Source organism: Diabrotica virgifera, chromosome 3 (assembly GCF_917563875.1).
Source record: "Diabrotica virgifera virgifera chromosome 3, PGI_DIABVI_V3a".
Lineage (NCBI taxonomy): Eukaryota > Metazoa > Arthropoda > Insecta > Coleoptera > Chrysomelidae > Diabrotica > Diabrotica virgifera.
The window spans coordinates 193,942,008-193,968,468 of record NC_065445.1 but is presented as its reverse complement, the minus strand read 5'-3'; the positions used below and the strand labels follow the sequence as shown (position 1 = coordinate 193,968,468).

Sequence of the window (26,461 nt, the reverse complement as noted above, 5' to 3'; positions counted from 1 at the left end):
CACTAAAAAACTTAAAGCAACCCGTAGAAAGTTGGGATATGATCCTTATTTGCATTTTAACTAAAAAACTAGATCACTATACTAATAGATCATTTCAAATTGATAGGGACAACTCAAAATTGCCAAATTTAAAAGATTTCTTATCTTATATTGAAAATAGGGCTACAGCTTTAGAAACTGTAACCACTCCAGATAAAAAATGTAGCACTAACAAAGAAAGGTATCAAAAAACTCACTTGGCTACAAGTAAAGTCAAATTAGAAACCAGGTGTAGCTTTTGTTCATCCTCAGGCCATAAAATTTATAATTGTTCCAGTTTCAAATCTGTTTCAGTAAATGATAGAGTGTCTTTTATAGACAGTCATAAGGCTTGTCGAATTTGTTTGAATAATCATCCTGGTAGGTGTAAAATGAGTTTCAGGTGTTCAGTTTGTCGAAAAGAACATAATTCTCTTCTGCATGTCGTTGATTGGGAAGAATAGTATGATATTTAAAAAACATTAAGTTTTCAGAAAAGACAATTAAAGATTGAGATGGGTTACGAGATCGGATTACTTAAGCAATACAATATTAAATATCCTTTTCATCAGAATAATTAAAACTTACAGTATTAACTGACAATATGGGTTTTACATCCAATCCATATACCACCCCCAACTCATATTTTTCATCCCCATTTTGAGTTATAATACTTTTCTTCATAAAAATTTTGTACTATTTCACAATTATAAGGTTACTAGGAACAATAAAACGGAACAATTTAAATGTTTTATTAGAGTTTAAACAACAAATATAAAAAACCAAAAAATTTGCTATAAATATTTTTTTTCTTTTCAAAAAGAGGGAGCAGGCCAGCTTTCTTTTTTTCACTTATTCCCACTTTCTTCTTGTAAGTTTGTTTTAGAGTAACGTCACGTGCTGATGGAATTCGTCGTTTGCTTTGAAGAACGTTTATGGTTTTAAATTCCTGTTCTTTGTACGACATTTTATATAGCAGGTGACTAGGATTTTATTTGGTAAATTTTAAAACGCATATTCCTGAGAGAGGGACTGACCCACGTTCTTCCGTCTTAAAATAATCCTTCATGCCCATATCACTTGATAGTTGTTTTAGATCATAAAATTTCTCATGACTAATTTCATGTACATTGAATGGATTTCCATGCTTCTTTGCTTGTCTAACCAATGTTACATATCTATCTGGTACGTAAACGTTCTATAACACTATATATGTTCTATAAATTGAACGTTCTAATTGCAGAATGAACGTGGTCTCCCTCGTTCTGAGTATGACCACTAATTAAAAATTTATGGGTGATGGACCTAATATTTTCCAGAATAGAAACTGCATAGATGTATAAAGCAAATACGGAGCGGTTCTTATTTTGTCCGAAACAGTTGTCAGTATAAAATACATCTACCATTTTATTATTTTTGGCGTTCACAGACTGCAAATAATTCCAAACGCGCGAACCCACTTCATTTGCACCTCTGTGAGCAAGACCTTCGTGCCATATAAAGCACATTGCTTCCGTACTTTTAAGCTCATACAATGTTACATTATACACACTTAGTTTTGATACATAATAAAAAGAAGACGAGTCCCCTTGTGGATATGGCAATGCTGCCTGCATATCATAAACAACGTCAATTTTATCCGGAGAATTTTTATCCATGTCCTTCTCTTTTCTTGCCAGTTCTTTGTCATCAATATGGTTATTGTACTGTTCCTGAAGTTCTTGTTTTTCTACCTCGGAGGCATTAGTAAAACCCTGACAAAAATCACACTTATCTTTCTTTGGAACAAAACAAGATAAATTAAACTCTCCTTTGAATATATTGGAGTACATCAAGTAGTTTACGTTAGGTTTCCCGAGTTCTTTACAACGCTGCTCATAATCTCTGTGCAGGTCGGCAATAGTTTTTCCTTCTTCAATGTATTCTTTCTTTGATTGAAATCGGCAGTAGTGGCTCTCCATCCGAGGAATAGATCGAATATTACTACGCACTTCTTCTTTCAACGCCTCAGGGACACTGCTATGTTTTCCATGTCTACCTCGATTATCTGCCTGTATTATTCCATTTACTTTATTATTTTGTTTGCGAAAAATGGTCTTAATTACCTAAGAGTTAATGCAAAGAGTTGCCATAAAGAAGGATTTGCAAACACGAATTTTTTCTCCTGCGTATGAAAAAAAATGCGTTATTAAGTATCTAGTAAGAAAAAAAAATTTTAAGGAATAGAATGATAAAACGAAATCATTTCTTGGATTTGAGTTAAATTATGTTGAAGACAATGTTAACTAAAAATATCACGTTATACTTAGCGCAAAATTATATTCAAAACTATGTTAACTCAAAATGAAATAAAGATAAAATGCCCACAGGTGTACTTATTTTATTCAAGAGTATCATATTATTTGTAATCATCATACTGACCAAAATTATAATAAAAATAAATGCTTACCTGTTAAAGAAGAGTATGATATTTTGAAATATAATTCTCTTGCTCCAAAAATATTCACTAATAAGATGCAAGCAGTGTTAATATTTTGACTTATAATAGTATTGATTGAATAAAAATGACCTAAGCTTAGCACGAACTGTAGACAACTAAGTTACCCGAGTCTTCTCCACACCGGTTGTGTGGAAGTGGGAGATGCCATACTTGGTCACAGAGCTCTCTAGTGCTTGTCGTTTAAACTGCACTTACAATACTTTTCTCCATCATAGATCCATTTATTTTGAGTAGTTTGTTGATATAAACTAAAAATGAAGCATTTTTGACTTATCATACTATTCTTCCCAATCAACTACTTGACATTCCCTCCATTCAAAAAGGAACTTCCACCGCCTTACGTGAGTTCATTAGTAAAGTGAGACAGCAGTTAGGTGCACTAAAAAACTTAAAGCAACCCGTAGAAAGTTGGGATATGATCCTTATTTGCATTTTAACTAAAAAACTAGATCACTATACTAATAGATCATTTCAAATTGATAGGGACAACTCAAAATTGCCAAATTTAAAAGATTTCTTATCTTATATTGAAAATAGGGCTACAGCTTTAGAAACTGTAACCACTCCAGATAAAAAATGTAGCACTAACAAAGAAAGGTATCAAAAAACTCACTTGGCTACAAGTAAAGTCAAATTAGAAACCAGGTGTAGCTTTTGTTCATCCTCAGGCCATAAAATTTATAATTGTTCCAGTTTCAAATCTGTTTCAGTAAATGATAGAGTGTCTTTTATAGACAGTCATAAGGCTTGTCGAATTTGTTTGAATAATCATCCTGGTAGGTGTAAAATGAGTTTCAGGTGTTCAGTTTGTCGAAAAGAACATAATTCTCTTCTGCATGTGGACAGACAAACTCCATTAGACAGCACTGGACAGGGTAACAGTGGTAATGCAGACGATAGGGTGACTACATTTGGTTCAATAAATGAAAACATTAATAATGTTCTGTTACCAACAGTGAAGGTAAAAATTAGAACAAAAAGGGGTGATTATATCACTGCCAGAGGTCTCCTGGATACAGGATCTCAAATATCATTAGTAACAAGTAGATTGGTAAGTAAATTAAACTTAAAAACATTTAATAATAATGTCAATATCTTAGGTATTTCTGAGAATATTACCAATGTGCAAAAGGCTGTAAATTTAAAAATTGAGTCATGTGTGTTTGATTATAGCACAAATATAAAATGTTCTGTGGTTGATAAAATTACTAGTGATATACCACAAACAAATTTCAATGTTTTAAATTTAAATATTCCTAAAAATATTAAATTGTCTGATGATGACTTCAATAAATCTGGCACAATTGATATATTGTTTGGGGCAAATATTTCATTTCATATTTTGCTCTCCGATAAAATACAAGTAGACCAGATTATATTACAAAATACTCTATTTGGGTTCATAGTTAGTGGTTCTGCTCCATCACTACAAATTTGTAATTTTTCTGCTTTTCATTTAAGCATGAAAAATAATTTAGAAAATATTGTTTCTCAATTTTGGGAAACCGAGAAGGTTCCAGAAATTTTTCCGGAATATTCGACAGAGCAGGAAGCTTGTGAGATTAATTTTGAAAATTCTTTGCAAGTAATAAATAATAAATACCAAGTTAAATTACCATTAAAACAAAATCTACCTGATTTGGATTTAGGAGATTCATTTTCTGTAGCATTAAAACGCTTTGAAAATCTAGAAAAAAGATTTAAAGTCAATCCTGAGCTGTACTCTCAATACAAAAGTTTTATTGATGAATATTTAGCTCTAAAGCATGCAAAAATAGTAAGTCTTAGTACATATGACTTAAATAGTGGTTCTTTATACTTCATGGCTCACCATCCAGTGATACGTGAAGACAAAAAAACAACAAAATTAAGAGTAGTCTTTGATGGCAGCATGAAATCAAAAAAGAAAAAATGCATCAATGATTATCTCTATAATGGTGCTGTAGTTCAAAATGAGCTCTTCGATATTCTTGTTCTTTTTAGAAAATATAATTACGTCCTTTTGACAGATATTAAACAAATGTATAGAATGGTTTTGGTACATCCAGACCATTGCCAGTTACAAAATATTTTGTGGCGAGAGAAAAATGGCAGTTTACAATGTATTCAACTTCAAACTGTAACATATGGTTTAAGAAGTTCTTCCTTTTTAGCTACCAGATGTTTGGTAGAATTAGCCCGAACTGAAGGTAAACGCTATCCTTTGGCTTCTAAAGCTCTTCTTAATAACACCTACGTTGATGATATTTTGTGTGGGTGTGACACAATCGAAGAAACGATAAAACTAAAAAATGAACTTATCTCGCTGCTCAAATTAAGGTCCTTCGAGTTGCACAAATGGTGCTCAAATAATTTACAAATTTTAAATGATATTCCTAAAAATAAACAAAATTTTGATGAAATTAACATCAGCAAAAACGATTTAACGGTAAAGACTCTGGGATTGACTTATGATACAAAAACAGATAATTTTAAATTTAGTTGTCCAAAAGTTGATATAAATGAATGTGTAACTAAAAGACAGATTCTCAGTTTTGTTTCCAAATTTTATGATCCTTTGGGATTAGTGGGCCCAGTTTTAGTAGCTGCTAAGGTAATTATGCAAAAACTTTGGTTAAGTAAGGTCAAATGGGATGCTATAATTTCCAGTGAGTTACTTGACACTTGGAAAAATTTTGTTGAAAGCTTAATGAGCATGCCCACAGTGACTGTCCAAAGAAATTTAAACTTTACTGGTGCTCTTCATATTGAAATAGTTGGCTTTTGTGACTCCTCCTTGATTGCATATGGAGCTGTTATTTATGCGAGGACTATTTTTGAAAATAAAGTACATGTAAATTTGATTTGTTCCAAATCTAGGATTGTTCCTATAAACAAAAAACTAACTATGCCAAGACTTGAACTGAACAGTGCTTTGTTGCTTTCAAAACTATCTCACAAGGTTTTTGAACTGTTAAAAGATAAAGTCAGTAAGGTATTTTTATATTCAGATTCAAACATTGTCTTAGCTTGGATAAAATCCGAACCTTTGAAATTGAATCCCTATGTTGCCAATAGAATTATTAAAATTCAAGAAATGACATCCGAATTTAAATGGTTGTATATAAACACTAAGGAAAATCCAGCAGATTGTCTTTCTCGTGGACTTGAACCTCATGAAATTAATTCAAACAATCTTTGGTTTAATGGTCCTGAAATTCTTTCAAATATTGAATTCTTGCACTTTGAAATTCCATTTTCTACTCCAGACCATTTGCCTGAATATAAAGTTGTCACTTTAGCTAAGGTCAAACCAGAATCTTTCTTCATAAAATTCTCTAGCTTAACAAAACTTCAAAAAATAGTGGCTTATTGCCTACGATTTGTAAATAATATAAAAATAAAAATAAAAAGATTACTGGAAGTTTAACAGTTGTAGAACTAGAAAATAGCCTTAAAACCATTATTAAGTATGAACAAAGTTTTCATTTTTCTGAGGAAATAAAATGTCTAACCAACAACACAGCAATTAAGTCTAATTTAAATTCTTTATATCCTTTCTTGGACTCTCAGGGACTGTTAAGAGTTGGTGGTAGACTGGAGAACTCAGATATTTCTTTTAATAAAAAACATCCTTTGATCGTTCCCAAAAACAATCATATCACTGATCTTTTGATTCACAGAGAGCACTTAAGACTTTTACATGCAGGTCCGAAACAAGTTTTAAGTTCATTAAATCAAAATTTTTGGATTATTAGTGCCACTAAAGAAATTAAAAGGATTTTGCACAAATGCGTAACCTGTTTTAAATGTAAGGCCAAGTGCAGTGAACAGTTAATGGGATCTCTTCCTGAACAAAGGGTACGTTCATCGAGGGTCTTTCAGAATGTTGGTATAGACTTCTGTGGTCCCTTCCAAATTAAACAGTCACGGATTAGAAAGTCTATAACGGCAAAGGCATATATAGCATTGTTTGTTTGCTTTTCTGTGAAGGCAATTCATATGGAGTTACTCTCTGATCTAACAACAGATACTTTTTTAGCTTCATTAAAAAGATTCATTTCTAGAAGGGGTAAACCATCCAAGATCTTTTGTGACAATGGTGCCACATTCAAGGGAGCAAATAATCAACTTCAAAAACTTCTAAACGACAACATTAAGTTAAACAACTTTTGCCTTGATGATAAAATTGAATTTTGCTTCATCCCAAGTTATTCTCCAGTATTTGGGGGTCTATGGGAGGCCGGGGTGAAGAGTGCTAAATATCATATAAAAAGGGTGATGGGAAATAATATTTTAACATATGAGGAGTTTAATACTTTGATTACTCAAGTTGAAGGAATATTAAATTCAAGGCCTCTTATGGCAATTAATAATGATTCCTCCGACTTAGAATATTTGACCCCAGGTCATTTTCTAATAGGTGCTCCTTTGACAACTTTCCCTGAAACTAATTTAACTGAGATTCCTGAAAATAGATTAAAATTTTGGAGGTTGTGTGTTCAAATGCAGCAGCATTTTTGGCAAAGGTGGTACCAAGATTATCTAACACAACTTCAAAACAGATCTAAATGGAGAAAATCGTTGCCAAATTTACAAGAAGGCATGCTTGTGCTTGTAAAGGAGGACAATGTTTCTTCTTTTGGGTGGCCTATAGCAAGGATTAATAAAGTTATTCCTGGTAAAGACGGAAAGGTAAGAGTGGTGGAAGTAAAAACTAAAAAGGGAACATACTTACGTTCTGTCACAAAAATTGCTGTTCTTCCAATTAACGATGAACAAATTTAAATTATTTTTTTTTTTGAATTTATAATAATAAATAAAATTTAACTTTATAACTATTTCTATTTAAATTTAAAACTTTGTAAAAGTTTTATACTTATATAAGCAATAAATTCTTTAAAAAATGTGTAAAAAAAAGGGGTGGAATATATTGTTTTGGTATCAAAACCAAGGCCCCCCAGCATGTTGGAGAAATAAATTCCCAACATTAATATTTAGTAAAACTATATTTTGTTTCAATATTTTATTTAGTGGTTTGCGCCTTGTGTACACTTCACAAAGATGTTTCTATGTTTTTATGTTCTATAATTCAAAGTGTACACAAAGGCGCAATATTCAAAAAAAAAGTTCGTTGCCAAGGTGTTGTTATATAGAATAATAAGATAATAAAAAACGGGAAAGTAGGGCGTGTGTCCGATCCCACACAAAAATTACTTTAATACCAAAAGTTTGTGTTATTGTAATAAAATATTAGTTGTGAAAAGTGTCTTTAGTTATTCCTAGCTTCAGAAGTGTAAAACCAGTGTAAAATTATTTCCTTGGTGTTGCAAAAATCCAACACCATGTACCTATTTCTATGAGTATGGAGTTGTGGTCTCCTTTTCCCTCGTTTAAGGTTCGGCTTTCTCTTTGTAGTCCTAGGTTTTTAGCCACTACTACATCTAAATGGGTTTGTAGAGCATTTCCAGGAAACTATGTTGGTTCGATGGGCCCAATTACCATTGGGCTATGTTGTTCACTAGATAATTATTCAGTATTCTACAGTTTCTGTTTGTAGCTCTATCGTTCCAGTTAGGAGATCGGGCGTTTATATCTCCTATTATTATGGACGGTTCTTCGATGTTCAGGAACGCATTCAGATCGTCGTCGTTTAAAGGATCTGTTGGCCTTACGTATGCTGAAGTGATCCTTATTTCACCTTGTCTCATCTGAAATTTTATTGTTGTTGGTTCCATAGTGTTTAGTGCTGGCGTATGTTGTAATGTATGATTTATTCCTTGTCTCACTAGGATAGCAGTTCCTCCTGAATTTGCTCTATGGTCGTTCCTGTAGATGTCGTATCCGGGAAACTTGATGTTGATGGTATGAGTTAGCTTAGTTTCTTGTAATGTTACGACATCCATTTCATATTTGTTTATTAGTTCGTTCAGCACGTGAACAGTCTGTGTTTTAATATTGTAATAAAATGTTATTTTATGTTACTTTATTATTTATTAAGGATTGCCTATACCTCATTGCTTTAATTTGTGACTTACACTTAAGTCCATGTAGTATGGTATAACTACTAGACCCAAACCCAGACATCCAAAGTGAAAATTATCCTCCAACACCAAATTGTTCTAAATGGTCCACATAATGTTCAGAAAAAAGTCACACCATTTTGAGCGTCGGTTTTGGAGGGGGAGAGAGGGGGAGAAATTGGAAAATTCGTAGTTTTTTACGTTTTTCGTAAAAATTTCTAAAATTATACGATTTAGCATGAACAACCTTCTATATAAAAATGTTCTACATTACATTTGAAATAGAAAAGGCCCTATGCATAATCCTTCTAAAATGAACGGTTCCAAAGTTACAGAGGTAGTATGGTGTAATTAGTCCAAAAAAAAGGCCTAACCCAAATATCCAAAGTAAAAGATTTCATCCAACACCAAATTGTTCTATATGGTCCACATATTGTTCAATAAAAATGTACACCATTGTGAGCCTCCGGTTTGGGGGGGGGGGGGGGGAGATGGGAGAGAAGTCGGTAAATTAGTAGTTTTTTAAGTTTTTTCGTCAATATTTCTAAAACTATGCTTTAGCGTAAACAATGTTCTGTACAAAAATGTTCTAAATAAAATTTAAAACAAAAAAGGTCCTATACATAATTGTTATAAAATCAACGGTTCCAGAGTTACGGAGGGTCAAATTGGAGGTTTCCGATACTTTCTATATTTTTTGGGCAATTTATAATATTACTACTGATGAAGAAATTTTCTTTAACAGGATTGTGTTTTTCAAATAAAATTTGTTATTTCAGTGGCCGATGGTATGTTAGTGATAAGCCCTTGAATAAACGTCAACCTCACCACTCAAAATCATCATCAATTGCCCAAGAAATATAAAAAGTATCGAAAACCTCCACTTTTCACCCTCCGTAACTCTGAAACCGTTGATTTTATAACAATTATGTATAGGATCTTTTTTGTTTTAATTTTTATGTACTTTGGATTAGGCCTTTTTTTGGACCGATTATACTATTCTACCTCCGTAACTTTGGAACCGGTCATTTTAAAAGGATTATGCGGAAGACCTTTTTTATTACAAATTTAATGTAGAACATTTTTGTATAGAACATTGTTTACGCTAAAGCATAGTTTTAGAAATATTGACGAAAAACCTAAAAAATCTACTAATTTACCGATTTCTCCCCCATCACCCCACCTAACCAGACGCTTAAAATGGTGCTACTTTTTACTGAAAAATATGTGGACCATATAGAACAATTGGGCGTGGGAGGAAAACTTTTACTTTGGATTTCTGGATTGGGCCTTTTTTGGACCAATTATACTATACTACCTCCGTAACTTTGGAACCGTTCATTTTAAAAGGCTTATGCAGAAGACCTTCTTTATTACAAATTTAATGTAGAACATTTTTGTATAGAAGTTTGTTCATGCTAAACCGCATAGTTTTAGAAATATTGACGAAAAACTTAAAAAAAATACGAATTTACCGATTTCTTCCCCACCCCCCCCCCCCCCCAAACCCGACTATCAAAATGGTATGACTTTTTTCTGAACATTATGTGGACCATATAGAACAATTTTGTGTTGGAGGATAACTTTCACTTTGGATGTCTGGGTTATGCCATCTTTTTAATCAAATGTATCATACTAATTATTCTTTATCCGTGCGTCACCATTTAAGGCATACGAAATAAGTCGGAAATCTAGTCCACGCAACAGCAAGTGACAGAAAGTGGCTATTTAGTATGATATAGTTAGACCCAAACCCAGACATCCAAAGGGAAAGTTATCCTCCAACACCAAATTGTTCTATATGGTCCACATAATGTTCAGAAAAAAGTCACACCATTTTGAGCGTCGGGTTTGGGGGGAGAGGGGGGAGAAATATGCAAATTTGTAGTTTTTTACGTTTTTCGCCAATATTTCTAAAACTAAGCGGTTTAGCATGAACAACCTTCTACACAAAAATGTTCTACATTAAATTTGAAATAAAAAAGGCCCTATGCATAACCCTTCTAAAATGAACGATTCCAAAGTTACGGAGGTAGAATAGCATAATTGGTCCAAAAAAAGGCCTAACCCAGACATCCAAAGTAAAAGTTTTCCTTCAACACCAAATTGTTCTATATGGTCCACATATTGTTCAGTAAAAAGTTACACCATTTTAAGCGTCCGGTTTGGGGGGGATGGGGGAGAAGTCGGTAAATTAGTAGTTTTTTTAAGTTTTTCGCCAATATTTCTAAAACTATGCTTTACCGTAAGGAATGTTTTCTAGATAAAATTTAAAACAAAAAAGGTTGTATACATAATTGTTATAAAATCAACGGTTCCAGAGTTACGGAGGGTGAAAAGTGGAGGTTTTCGATACTTTTTATATTTACAGATTTCTCCCCCCCCCCCAAACCCGACTCTCAAAATGGTGTGACTTTTTTCTGAACCTTACGTGGACCATATAGAACAATTTGGTGTTGGTGGATAACTTTCACTGTGGATGTCTTTGTTTTTGGTATAGTTATATCATAAATATTACCCAAAAAATATAAAAAGTACCGCAAAACCTCGACATTTCACCCTCCGTAACTTTGGAACCGTTGATTTTATAACAATTATGTATACAACATTTTTTGTTTTAAATTTCATGTAGAACATTTTTGTATATAACATTGTTTACGCTAAAGCATAGTTTAAGAAATATTGACGAAAAACTTAAAAAAACTACTAATTTACCGGCTTATCTCCCATCTCCCTCCCAAACCGGACGCTCAAAATGGTGTAACTTTTTACTGAACAATATGTGGACCATATAGAACATTTTGGTGTTGGAGGAAAACTTTTACTTTGGATGTTTGGGTTAGGCCTTTTTTTGGACCAGTTATACTATACTACCTCCGTAACTTTGGAACCAATTATTTTAGAAAGATTATACATAGGGCCTTCTTTATTTCAAATTTAATGTAGAACAATTTTGTATAGAGGGTTGTTCATGCTAAACCACATAGTTTTAGAAATATTGGCAAAAAACTTAAAAAACTACGAATTCACCGATTTCTCCCCCCTCTCCCCCCAAAACCCGACGCTCAAAATGGTGTGACTTTTTCTGGACATTGTGTGGACCATATAGAACACTTTGGTGTTGAAGGATAACTTTCACTTTGGATGTCTGGGTTATGCCATCTTTTGGATCAACTATACTATACTAATTACTCCGATCACGTATTCATATATTATAAAATTTGACGTTATAAAATAAATAGAATTTAAAATTTTGGTGCAGAATTACAGCTACATTTGAAGTAACTTAATAAATTATTTTAATATCATTAGTGATGTTAAATATTTGCTATAATATAAATGTTTGAAAATAAAATATTTTCTTTTTAAATATTGAATGGGTTGCATATGTGAGTCCATATTAAATGTAGTAATGAAACAGAGACTTACTCACAATCATTTAATTATACTTTGACGACCGGTTTCGATCTCTACATTATACAAATCATCTTCAGGTCGTCGTTACAAGTAGTTAAATGATGCCGTTACAAGGGATGCGTTGCCACTTAGTTGTTATCATATTAATTCTTCCAACTTATGCTGATTAGTTTGCTGGTAGGGTTATACGGCAAACAGACATGTTACGCAGGTCAAAACAAAGTAAATTTTTGAATTTGGAAAGGATCCTGAAGGAAGATGCGTGCTGTGAAACTGGTGATGTCTTGTTAGAATGGAGAAAGACAATGCTCAAGTGGTTGTGTATTGAATGTAGCCAGGTATGAAAATCTTATTGTAGACACATGTACAAATGTGATGGTCTTAGCTCGTAGATGTTTTACGATACGGGCAGAGGTCAAAGCATAGGAAATGACAAACAGGAAATTATTTTAATAATTAACTTGAATTATAATGTCTTGTTCCCGGTCAAATGACTAAGGGATGTCATAAATTCAATAAACTAGTAGGTGCCAGACACTTTGAAATCTATGAACTGCATAGAAATTATCATGCATTTTTTATCAATTTTTTATCAATAATTGTTATGTCTTTGTGCTTTTTAATCTTGTGTGTTATGTGTTAATTTATTTATTTATTTTAAAAAATATTCTCAAGTAAGTGCCAACACCCTACCAATATCTTTTCTTTTCTTTGAACTTATTCCTTTAAACAATAGCTCAAACAAAATAACCCTGGTTTTTCTAATCTTTTTATTATTTACTTTTACAGTTCTTAACCAATCTTTTTGATCATTTTTACTACTTTTTCATTTAATTGACTTTCTTTCTTATAATTTCTATGCAGTTCATAGATTTCAAAGTGTCTGCGTTTACTTTGTTTTGACCTGCGTAACATGTCTGTTTGCCGTATAACCCTACCAGCAAACTAATCAGCATAAGTTGGACGAATTAATATGATAACAACTAAGTGGCAACGCATCCCTTGTAACGGCATCATTTAACTACTTGTAACGCCGACCTGAAGATGATCTGTATAATGTAGAGATCGAAACCGGTCGTCAAAGTATAATTAAATGATTGTGAGTAAGTCTGTGTTTCATTACTACATTTATTTTCTTTTTGTTATTTATTTCATCAGAATCATATTATGAATCAGAAAACATAACAAACTCCATAAAAGAACGAGATGGAACTCCATAAAAGAACAATGAAGTTAAAACAGCAGTGAAGAAAAAGGAAATAGCATGAAAAAAATACATTGAAACCGAACTGGAAGAAGATAAAGAAGAATACAAAAGGATGAGACGATTAGCGAAAAACACCATAAAACAAGTAAAAACAAAGACGTGGGAAGAGTTTGGAGAAGAATTACAACAAAACTATGTAGCAAATAATAGAAGCTTCTGGACAACAATTAGACATATGAAGAAAGGAAAACATAAAGAAATAACAGCCGTAAGGGATACAACAAACCAAATCCAAACAACTCCAGAACAAATAGCTAAAGTATGGAAAGAATACTATGAAAACAAATTTAGAAATGCAATAATAGATGATAGAAATGAAACATATTAAGATAACGAGAACAAAGAATTAGAGCAAATAAATAGAGAAAAAGTAATATTGGAAGTATCAAAAGTAAAAATAGGTAAAGCTGGAGGGGATGATGACATAGACCCGGAAATGGTCAAGTACATGGGAGAAGAAGGGATAAACTGGTTGTTGAAAATATACAAAGAGGCATGGGAAAAGCAGCAAATCCCAAAAGACTGGCAAAGTAACCTTATAGTGCCAATATACAAAAAGGGAGAACATGTTAACTGCGAAAATTATAGAGCAATATGTTTATCATCGGTATGTTTAAAAATATACACGAAAATAGTAGAGAAGAGGCTAAGACAAGAGATACAAAAAGAACTGGGAGAAAAACAAGCAGCGTTTAGACCAGAAAGACAGACAAACGATAACATTTACATCATTAGAAATATAATAGAAAGAAGTATTGACTCGGGGGAAAGCTCATTCTAGCATTCATAGATCTAAGGGGAGCATTCGACTCTATAGAAAGAAAAATTATATGGAAATGCTTGCAGAAGATGAAAGTACCAAGTACACTGATAAAAATAATTGAAAATATATACGGAGTAGTAAAAGGACGTGTACAGATAGCAGGAGAAAAATCTGAAGAATTCAATTGGGAAAGAGGTATCAAGCAAGAAGACAGTCTTAGTCCGCTACTATTCATAATAGTCATGAATGAATTGACTAGAAATACTGGAGAAAGAACGAAACAAATACAGACAGCAATAGGATACCAAAGATTACAGCCAATAAAAATAGAAGCCCTATTGTATGCGGATGACATAGTCCTTATAGCAGATTCCGTGACAAAAATGCAAAAACTCATAAATATATGGACAGAAGAAATAGAGAAATTATAAATGGAAATAAACATCGAGAAAAGTAAAATGGTCATCGGCGAAAAGGAAGAAAATGAAGTAAATATAAAATGCAAAAATACTCAACTGGAAATAGTTACCGCATATGATTATCTTGGAAGTATAATTAACAATAATAACATGGAAATATGGAAATAACAAACAGAACTAAAAAATCAAACAAACTGTACTACGCACTAGCGCCAGTTCTGAGGAAAAAAGAATTGTCCCACGAAACAAAAATTAAAATATATAATACGATTGTGATAGAGATGATACTGTATACGAGCGAAAATTGGACTTTACAGAAAAAGCATATTAGTAGGATAAATGCAATTGAGATGAGACATTTACGTGCTGTAAAAGACCAAATGGGATAGAATAAGAAATGAGACAATAAGAGGGATAACTAAACGGGAACCAATAATGAATAAAAAAATAAAAATTAAACTGGTATGGACATCTGATGAGAATGAAACCTAGTAGACTAGCAAGGAAAATTCACGAAACAAGGAATATTACAAAAAAGAAAAAAGGCAGGCCGAGAAAAAATGGATACAGCAAATAGTAGAAGCAGGAAAAATGAAACAGAAAACGCTAGAAGAAATGAAACTAATAGCACAGGACCGAAAAGAATGGAAGATATGGGTGAATATGTAGCTAAATTAAACCCAAATCCGACACCTGAAAGGGTATAAGGAAGGGGAGAAAGAAAGAAAGTTATTTATTTCACTCTTACGTAAATTTAAACCAAACCATCCGTTAATAACTGTGAATGAGGTTAACTTTGTATGTAAATTAATATCAAAGTAAAATATACCAGTGGCGGATCCAGAGGAGGGCCATCGCCCCCACCCCTCTCAAACCAATTTATATATAAAGAATATAAAAAACATTCACTTATTCATTTTTTTTTTTCATAGAAATTTAGCCAATCGGCCCCCCCTCTTGACTATGCTGACGATGCCCCACATCATAGATTTTTCAAACATATTGAATAAGTGTATTTTTCAGTTTTTCCATCTGATGTTCATCTCGCGAAATATCGCGGGTTTCGTATTTAAAATTCTAAATTTACCTCCACCCCTCTCCGTGGGCAGTCGTGTTTGGTATCATTCGATAGATTTTTGATAAAATATTGAGCACGTATTTTTTAGTTTTTAGATCTATCGTTCATTTCGCGAAATATTCGCTTTCTTCTTGTGAAACTTTGTGACTCACCCATTTCTGTACGCTCCACCCAAATCGTCAGATTTTTGAAATATACACTGTTTTGCATGTACTTAACTTACCTTATCTTAATCTGACGATTTCGAGTTTTTCTAAGGATATATTTTTTTTTCGGCCCCCACTTAACGAACTTCCCTGTGTTTAGAGCCAATATAGGGTAGAGGTACATCTACAGGGAGTCATGTATTGAAAACGTTTCTTAGAATCATTCATCAAAGAACATATAGAAAAATTGAGGAAAGAATCTCAAGTACTCAATTCGGTTTTCGCTGTGGCCTTGGAACGCGTGATGCACTATTCGCAACCCAAGTTTTAATTCAGAGATGCAGAGATGTAAATCATGACGTTTTCATGTGCGCGATTGATTTTGAAAAGGCCTTTGATAAAGTTCGCCATGAAAAAATGCTACATATTCTCAAAACTACCGGTCTGGACGGTAGGGACATTAGAATAATCGCAAATTTGTATTGGGGCCAGGCTGCATGTATTAGGGTTGCGAATCAGTGCTCTGAAGAAGTAAAAATCAAGCGCGGAGTTCGACAAGGCTGTATATTGTCACCAATGTTGTTTAATCTTTACGCTGAAACAATCTTAAATGAAGTCTTGGAAAACGCAAAAGAGGGAATACTCATTAATGGTATGCTTATGAACAATATCAGATACGCAGATGACACCTTGTTGCTGACTGGATCAATTGAACATCTTCAAGCGTTATTGAATCGAATGGTGGCATTCTGCGCGATATATGGACTCAAACTCAACGCAAGAAAAACAAAGTTTATGGTTATTAGTAAACAGGCAGCCGTAAATAATAATAACTATAACGTAACAATCGGTAATGACTCAATTGAACGAGTAAGTAATCTTGTATATCTGGGTACTCATATTAATGAAAGCTGGAACCCTAGTACAGAAATAAAAAGTAGAATTGCCAAAGCAAGAACAAGTTTTATGAAATTTAAGAAAATCCTGTGCAGTCATGATCTAAATTTGGAACTTCGCATAAGAATGGTCCGATGTTATATATTCCCAGTACTACTTTACGGGGTTGAAGCATGGACACTGACAGAATCGCTTTTAAAAAACCTAGAAGCATTTGAAATGTGGGTCTACCGCCGTATTCTGAAGATCAGTTGGGTAGAAAGAGTCACAAACGAAAGGGTTTTGCAACGTTTGAATAAAAGTTGCGAAGTAGTGAACACGGTTAAAAGGCGCAAATTGGAATACTTTGGTCATATAATGCGTCACCCAGAAAAATATGACATACTTCACCTTGTCATGCAAGGTAAAATAATGGGAAAAAGAAGTGTGGGCCGCCGTACAACTTCTTGGCTTAAAAACCTACGCCAATGGTTTGGGAAAACTAGCACTGAACTATTTCGTGCGGCTGTAAATAAGACAATGATTGTTAATATGCTGCACAACATGAGAGCCAACGATCGACAAGCGGTCTCGGCACCTTAAGAAGAAGAAGACATCTACAGGGTACCAGGGTTCTCTCCAGGGTTCTGACGCGCTCGAGTTACTGCAAAAATCCCCGCTTGGGCTCCGGTACCGTAATGACGCACAGGTAAAGAACCCTGGACTCAGCTGTATTCGTGATTCTTTGAGGCAAATATTAATTGCAACAACAATTAGGTGAAATTTTATTATGTTGGCCGGGTATCAAAATATTAAAATACCTAAGTAAGTATGAAGTAAAAATTGATTTGTTGAATATTAATAAAAACACATTATTAATTAAGACTTTGACAACTAGACTGTGAAGATAATAGTATTCGCAACAAAATAATTACACAAAATCAGAATTATATGCCCATTAAAATCAACACAAAGTAAAGTTACATTTAATACAATAAAATTAAATAATGTCTTGGTCCCCATACCGAGCAGCTCACACAGCCTAATATTATTGTTCTTGACAAATTATTCATAGTTGACACTGTAAAGTTTTTCACCTTTACGTCTGTGACAGGAGAAATTTATGAAAGGGCCTAGCCGGGTAAGATGATGAAAAGTGCCCCCAACTCGATTCGAATTCCATATAGGTCACCGTTTAGCATATATAGTGAAATTAACTTTCTGAAATTTTTAGCTTCCTAGGTGGTGATGTGACCCACCTAGAGCCTAGTTAGGGTTTTTATGTTTTTATTTTTTATTTTATTTTTTTTTATTTTAATTTGAAATATGTCAGTGGCGTACTATCTTTTTTCTTTAAAAACTTCAGACCATTACCCCTATGCGCGCCAATGATAAATATAAAATTCTTAATTGTATGTCAAAAAACAAACAACAACTACCTCTTAAAACTCGCCAAATTTTATTACAATGTTGCCAGTAGTTTCGGCAAAATCGTAAAAAATATGTAAAATTTTGTTTTCTTCGACGCCCTGTATCTTGAAAATAGATGGCGTTATTAAAAATTTTTATTAAACAAACCCTAATTATTTTTCATTTCTTTACCTACTCCAGTGACGGTGTTACCTTTTTTGAAAAATATGTATAAAATTGTATCAAAAAACTAAACAAGAATATGTGTGTACTTTGTACGCACGTAAGAAGTTATACTTCTATTATATAATTTCAACGAAATAAATGTACTTAACAGTTACAATACAAGAAATTTACAATAATTAACAAAAGTTAACCAAAACTTAACAATGCCAAATATTAAAAAAAAAGAAAAAAGTATGAATCGTCCGGGATTTGAACCTGCAGTCTCGCGATTTCTTGATCTCTGGTCCAATGCTCTACCAACCAGGCCATCAAGGCGCATGTTATTGGCGTTTCAGATATACATAATTACACATCACGGTGACAAGTAAAATATAAAAATAGATGTTTTATTATTTTACGCCCAAGGAAGACAAATCCAAAGACACAAAATTATAATAAATAATATATTTACTAAAAAACACTAATATATTATTTTAATGGCTTATTTGCGCTGATACATAATTTGAAAGATTAGCAGCTAAACGTCATACTGTCTGTGTGCGCATGCGCGCAGATTTATGAAAATTTTTACTCTCAATCGCGCCTAAAGAAGTATAACTTCAAAAAAATCGAAAAAATGCGGTTTTTTATTTTTAAAGGTACGTTTCACCAATTTTAAAAATTTGAAAAAATTAAGGGTGAAACATTATGCAAAAATACACGTTATATATTTTTTTCGTGAAAACGACTGTCTTAGTTATTTTTTTATACTCATTTAAAATTTTGAAATCGTTCTAAAATTTAAATTTCCCGCCAAAAATTAAAAACAAAATTTTTTCGGACAGAACTTTTGAAAGCTTACACCTTTTTTATTTAAAGTTTTTCGCTAGTTCTCGATGCGGCTGAGATAAAAAATAAAAACATAAAAACCCTAATTCGGCTCTAGGTGGGTCACATGACCACCTAGGGGGCTAAAAATTTCAGTGAGTTAATTTCACTATATATGCTAAACGGTGACCTATATGGAATTCGAATCGGGTTGGGGGCACTTTTCATCATCTTACCCGGCTAGGCCCAACAATGGCAGTTGTCATACTCAATCCTCCGATACGTCTAAAGGTAGGAAAGTATGCAATGTAATGTAAATTTTAGAGGTTCCTATCGATAATTTTGCTCTACTACTAGTTCCTCTACTAGTTTCATCTCTTTTTATTTCACAACGTGTTATGTTTTCGATCTTTTGTGTTATTTTACCGGTTATTAGTGACCCCATAACTGTATATGAATATATCATTCAATAGTTTTATAGTATCTTGACAAAAGTTGGGAATAATGTCTTTAGGCTAAGGGTATTATACACATCTGTACCTAATAAAAATATATTTTTCAGATTGCATGTGTCAACAAAGCATATGCAGATGAAATAAAAGAATGTCTGGAGTTGCATGGCCTTCCCCCTGATTATGTGGAAAAGCTAAAAAAGGAAGAAATGGACGATAAGACACTCTGTTTTGCTAAATGTGTTATGGAGAAAAGAGAATTTATAGATGATAATGGAAAGTTAATAATGGAAAACGTAAACAAGGATATCGAGTCCCATCAAAAAGCCAGTGAGGAATCTAGGAAAATTGCAAAAAACTGTATGAGTCTAATTGACCAAATTTCCAGCTGTGCTGATTCATTAAAATTTAATGCATGTCTTAGCCCTGTATGGTGTTCTGAAGATGGAAAATAATGTTATATACCGACATAATCCAATATTGTGCTTAAAATTGTTAACTTTAATAATTTTTTAAATAAACGAGTACAATAAGATAACTTTATTCAAAATATATTAACCTTCTATTATTATTTCCACCAATGTTCATTTAAAAAACCTAAATGTTTTTAATTTACACACTTCTTTAGGTGCGATGGAGAATTTTTTTTTTTAATTTAAATTAACGTGTCTCAGCAACACAGGCCATTGACTCGGTTACAAAAATAAGGTTTACAATAATGATATGTTTAAATTACAAGAATTAAGAAAATTAATAATTTAAATTAAGAAATTACAATATCAGCAAAATGATGAAAAACAACGTTTATATGGCGTAGTATAGCCGAGAGTCTTTGAGAAACATTATCACATTATTAAAGTTACTATTATCACTAAGAGTGGCGGTTTGGTCTTCATCCAGTTTTTGTTGTCTTCGGGTGTTCGTGTATAGCTGGCACTCAACTAGTATGTGTTTGAAGGTGACACGAGTATTGCAGGTATGACACCAAGGAGGATCTCCCTGGCTCATTAGGTAACCATGTGTAAGACGGCAATATCCAATTCTTATGACAACTTTGTCCCTTCTACAAAGTGCTGGTATTTTTAAGGCAGGTATTCTGGGTTGAATATTATGGAGTTTTGAGTTTGTTCTATTTCAGAGGTTTTGCCAGACTCTCAAGCACATTTGGTTTACTGTATGTTGTAAATCTACACCAAGTTGTATACTCTCCACTGGAATATCAGAACGGGATGCCTTTTTGGCCGCTTGATCGGCGTTTTCGTTTCCTGTAATACCTACGTGCGATGGAGTCTAAATAATGCTAACCGATACGTTATTATCTAATAATAGGTGGCATGCATTGTGGATATTTTGAATTAGTGGGTTTTGGGAGTAAAAGTCCTTCATGGATAGTATGGAGGATAGAGAGTCAGTGCAGATTGCAAGGTTTTTGCTTTTGTTGGTTGGGCAACTAAGTGCTTTCAAGACAGCATATAGTTCGGCTGTGAAGATGCTACAGTAATATGAAAGAGGGTAGGTAGCTATAACTTCGTTGGTGGTAGTCACAGAAAAACCAACTTGATCTTCGAATTTAGAAGCATCTGTGTACATGATTGAGTCATACTGTTTGGTGTGGATGAGCTCGAAGAAGGATGACTTTAGGACGGAACTAGGGGTTTCTTTTTTGTTATAATAACGTATGGTCCTAAAGTTTTGGGAAAAATTTCACCTGGTCTGATTGAGAAGCAAAATGCATTTAACAGAGAAGGCCATGGAATTGAAATGTCATCAGTTATTGACATTTAATAAACAAAGCAGAATATTTTGGTTTGTGCTCTGCAAAATGTCTTATAAAATTGATATTCGTCGAGGTGTTTATAATATGGTTGGGCGAATGTCGAAACGAGATATTGTTAATATTTATCGAGATCAAAACATAAGCAAATCGACAATTTATCGCACAATCAGATAATGTGAAGAAGGGATACCATGTGTTAACTTGCGTAAAAGTGGCCGACCGCGGATTTTGAACCATATAAGAGAGGCAAGACTGATTGAAGCAGCTAAGAACAAAATTGGGGTCTCACAGCGAAAACTGGCCAGAAGATTTCATGTTGGAAAGACTATAGTATACAGGACCCTATCGAGTAACAATATTATCTACCGGAAAAGAAGGAAAGCTCCAAAATACACAGAGGTTAAGGCGAGTGCATTTCGTCAACAAGTTGATCGTGATGGACGATGAAAAATATTTTACTTTGTCCAACTCTGAGATGAAGGGTAACGATGGGTTTTACACGAACGATTACGAAAATGTACCTGATGAAATAAAATTCAAAAGTAAGAAAAAATTTGAGGACAAAATTTTGGTATGGTGTGCAATTTCTGAGGCTGGCTTTATCTCACAGCCCTACATTGGTGTTGTTCGAGGCGAAGCCTTAAACGCAAATATTTATATTTAAAGATATCTCTCTAAATTGCTTCAGTTTGTGAACACACATCATGCAAATGATCAAATAGTCTTTTGGCCAGATCTTGCTTCATGTCATTACGCGAGGATCACAAGGGACTGGTACGAAACTAACAACATTACCTTTGTACCGAAAGCAGACAATCCCCCCAAGCTACCTCAGGCTCGTCCAATTGAAGAGTTCTGGGCAATATTAAGTCGGAAAATCTATAATAACGGATGGAAAGCACAAAATCAGGAAGAGTTAAGACGCCGCCTATATACAAAAATTAGAGAAATTGACGCCGAGGTCGTCCAAAGGATGATACAACGTGTCAGGGGAATTATTAGGCAAATCGAAAATAATGGTCCCTTTTCTGTCATTTGAATTTTGATTTATAATAAGGATAGTTAAGTTAAATTGTTGAATAATTTAATAAAAATATAAGATTATTGTGGTCAGAGTTATATGCTTTTGAAATTTTTCCCAAAACTCTAGGACCATACGTTATGTTGATAGACTGGTGTTTATAGTGGGCAATGTTATTGTCCATGGTGAAATGTTAGAATATAAGATTGGAGTAGTAGTTCGTAAGTCTATATTACCTACTAGTTCTTTAAGAATTTGAGAAGCTGGTTTTACTGTTCTGGGTTTGTTTACTATTATTGGTTTGGTAGTTGATTAACCCGTTGACTGGATTACTTAGATTAGCTGATGCTTTGACAAAGTATGACAAAAGAAGTCGCTGACGGCGAATATGAGTAGGTGGTTCGTTAGCTTCGACTTGAATACTTTCAATGGGACCAGATCTAAACAAACCAATACATATTCGAAGAGCGGTGTTTTGGATGATATTAAGGCAATTTAGTTGTGAATTGGGAGCTGACATGTATAATATACTTCCATAGTCTATTTTTGAACGAATTAAATGTCGGTAAATCCTCAGCAACATATCTTCATCTGTTCTCCACTGATCATGCGCTAGTGATTTTAAGATATTTATTCTTTTAAGACAGGTACCTTTTAATTCTTGAATATGACATCTCCAAGATAACTTTTGTCAAAAATTACACCTAAAATTTTTTATTGATGTACTACTTTTAGTGGGGTTCCACTTAAGGTTAAATTAATTAAAAATAATAAATGATGGTTTTGCTTGTTTTCGATTCAGAGGGATGCACACCCGCTGGACAGGCTGTTTCTACCATTGCAGGCGTCATCAGCAGTGTTCGTTAGCGTGCACTCCTCTGAATCGAAAAATAGCTGGACCATCAATTTAAAGGAAATCTGAAAGATAATTCAAAATCCCCATTAGGACGCAATACAGCGACATCTCTTAACAAATTGAAGAGTCTCAGATGCAGAATCCACCAAAAATGGTAAATAGTTATTTAAATCTGAGACTATTCGTTTTGAAAGTTCTTTCTGGTACATCCTTAATCTGCGACTTTTTCAATTAATAAGACCGCAGACGACGAATATAGAAAACGAAACAGAAACGATCACGTTCCGCTTTCATTCGTCTAGGAAAAAAGGACAGAAGAGGAACTTTCAGTACTCAAATCCGAGTAAAGATAGAAAAATAATAAATTATGGTTTTGTTTGTTTTCGATTCAGAGGGATGCACACCCGCTGGACAGGCTGTTTCTACCATTGCAGGCGTCCAGCTATTTTTCGATTCAGAGGAGTGCACGCTAACGAACGCTGCTGATGACGCCTACAATGGTAGAAACAGCCTGTCTAGCGGGTGTGGATCCCTCTGAATCGAAACAAGCGAAACCATCATTTATTATTTTTCTATCTTTACTCGGATTTGAGTACTGAAAGTTCCTCTTCTGTCCTTTTTTCCTAGACGAATGAAAGCGGAATGTGATTGTTTCCTTTTCGTTTTCTATATTCGTCGTCTGCGGTCTTATTAATTGAAAAAGTCGCAGATTAAGGATGTACCAGAAATAACTTTCAAAACGAATAGTCTCAGATTTAAATAACTATTTACCATTTTTGGTGGATTCTGCATCTGAGACTCTTCAATTTGTTAAGAGATGTTGCTGTATCGCGTCCTAATGGGGATTTTGAATTATCTTTCAGATTCCACAAGGAAAGAAAAGTTTTCCTGTAGTTGGCTGTATACCATCAATCACAAAAATTGGAATCAATCCTTTGTAAAAGGTATAAAATTTATTAAAATCCCTAAAGGGCTACATCAGAACAAAACGTTTTCGATTTTATTACAACATCATCATCAGTGTAAGACCTAAAAGTAAGTATATCCTATTTTATTAATGTAAAATTGATATATAAATTCTGACTAAGGTTTAAAACAAGCGGTTATACTCACAGTCTGGATGCTAGCTGAGTCACCAAAGAAATATAGGGGTAATAACCCTTCAAATATAAAATGTATGCTTTACAGATGCATATTTACTTAAAATGCCTTGTGATGGGCAAATAGCAACAGGAATAATGCCCTAAGGTAAGGTATTTAAATTCCCAACATGTGGGATGCAAAAAATTGAGTTGTTTACATTTCGATGACTTTATGGCAACTGAATGAAAGTTGAGTGATGTTTCTGAAAGGTGTCAAAGATCAAACCGAACAATGTGACAATGTGACATAATAGTTACCATGTGTTACCTCAGCCAACTGATTGTGATATGATATTTTTTAAAAATTTCCAACAGTAATAACTAACATCAACAAAGATGTGGCTATAATAAAGTTTATCCCAATTATGTAGGTTGTATTAAATGATTTTTATAATCTGGGTGGAGAATTAGCCAGATTGTATGCAACCATCTATACATAATTATAATGAAAATAAATTAATTAGCGAAAATGGATCCATTTATGTATAGGAACATCTGGGACCCAGTAATTAAGTGGGAAAAATTTATTGCTACGATGTTTTATTTATGTGTAAAGGTTGATGATTGTGGATCGAATTTAAAATGGAAGCGAGTCCAACTGTGTTGATGAAAGTTGAGTTTACTATGAATGAAAATTGGTTTAAATGTACTAATTGTAAGAGTAAATTAGATAGTCTATTGCAGCGGTTCTCAAACTTTTTGAGTCATGTACCACCTACAGTTCTTTTTATTATTTTTGGTACCACCTATATGTTTAGATTGTATTACCAAGACTTACTAAGTACTACTATTTTAATTTTTCGTGTGTTTTGTGTACCACCTCAAATAGTGATATGTACCACCAGTGGTACATGTACCACAGATTGAGAACCGCTGGTCTATTGTATGTGGAGGTCTGATATCAAAGTAGTGTTGAAATTATGATAAGTAGTATAATTTACAGGAGGAGGCTGATATGATATAAAGATATGTAGGTTGGTTGGCTATAGATAGGTGGGTGTATCAATTGGAAGTGAAAACAAGGTATCAATTGAACTCGTAACTTGGGTAGAAATGTAAGGTCCTTTTATGTAACATAAACATCTAGGACTAAAAAAGTGTTTCGAGAATTAGGGATATTTTTAACAAGTTACTGAGTTAAATTGAAAAGGTTTAAAATTGGATGGATGTATGAGGGTGTTTTGGAATAAAGCTGGAATTGTTGGTAAATATTAATTAATAACTAATGAAAAATATATGGTTGGATATCAAAATTGATTACTGTAATGAGGTGTGATAAGAAAGGCTGGGAGACCCAGAGACCAGACCTTAAACCCTAAGGGTAAAAGAGTGGAAGTATTATGATATGAACGATTTTTTTTTTGTTTCGAAGTTTGGTTGGACCTAGGGCGAAAACTTGAATCGAATGATGATATGTTGTGAGAATGGGGGGGGGGGGGGAAGAAATCAAATAGTGTCAAAGTTGTGACTGGCAGATTTAACAAAACTGAGAAATAAAGTTAAGGTTATGGTCACAAATACTTAGATCAATAGATGATGTGCTGCCAGATTGGACATGAAAATATGTGCTGCTACCTGTATTTAGAACATTTACATTTAAATCACTTATCACCTTTTCAATTAGTTTGCCACGCGCAGATGTGTATTTGGACTCCCACATAGGACCATGATACTATGACAGGAAGATATGCACACTTGCAATTCTAAATTCAATCGACTGGCGCATGACGTCACTGCGAGACTAAACCAGGGAACTTGTTTGTATCTTATTTTGACGATGAATCATATGGCAACGCTGTTTCATTACTATAAATGAATAACTTGAAACTTGAACTGTTAACGGTGAGTGGCCCTTGATGCCACATGTTGCACTAAGAATTCATAACTAGTTACTTTATGTGAATACGTGGTTTGAAACTGCATAATCAATTTGTAAAATTAATTATAGAAATATATGAATGTACGATTTGATTGTGTACATTACAAACAAAATAAATAAAGCTATAAGACATAAATTAAATATCGGTAAAATGTAAATAATTTGAAAAATAAACGAAAAATTTGTCATACTTCAGACTTTATGAATATTATTTATTATTATTTATTTATTTATGATATTATTTGACAATCTTTATGATTTTTCTCTTGCGGATATTATAATTATCTTTAATATTTTTATTTAGCATCCTTATTTTAAAATACATTTTACATCTAAAAAAAAAAGCAATGTTACGTCTTCACTGAGATTTACTTGCTTTGCGGCTTCTAATAGGTTTTTCAGATAATGTTAACTAATTTTTAATGTACTGCGATTATAAGTACGA

The 26,461-nt window shown here is 33.4% G+C and overlaps 1 protein-coding gene across 1 annotated transcript in view; it reads left to right on the top strand.

The window, feature by feature from the left end:
• Window positions 1–19,891, top strand: part of LOC126881502 (uncharacterized) — a 28,770-nt gene extending 8,879 nt beyond the window's left edge. The window contains exon 2 of the mRNA XM_050645794.1: window positions 19,452–19,891. Coding sequence (XP_050501751.1) covers window positions 19,452–19,796 — 345 coding nt within the window. The 3' untranslated portion in view covers window positions 19,797–19,891. The remainder of the gene's footprint in view (window positions 1–19,451) is intronic.
• The last annotated feature ends 6,570 nt before the right edge of the window (window positions 19,892–26,461 follow it).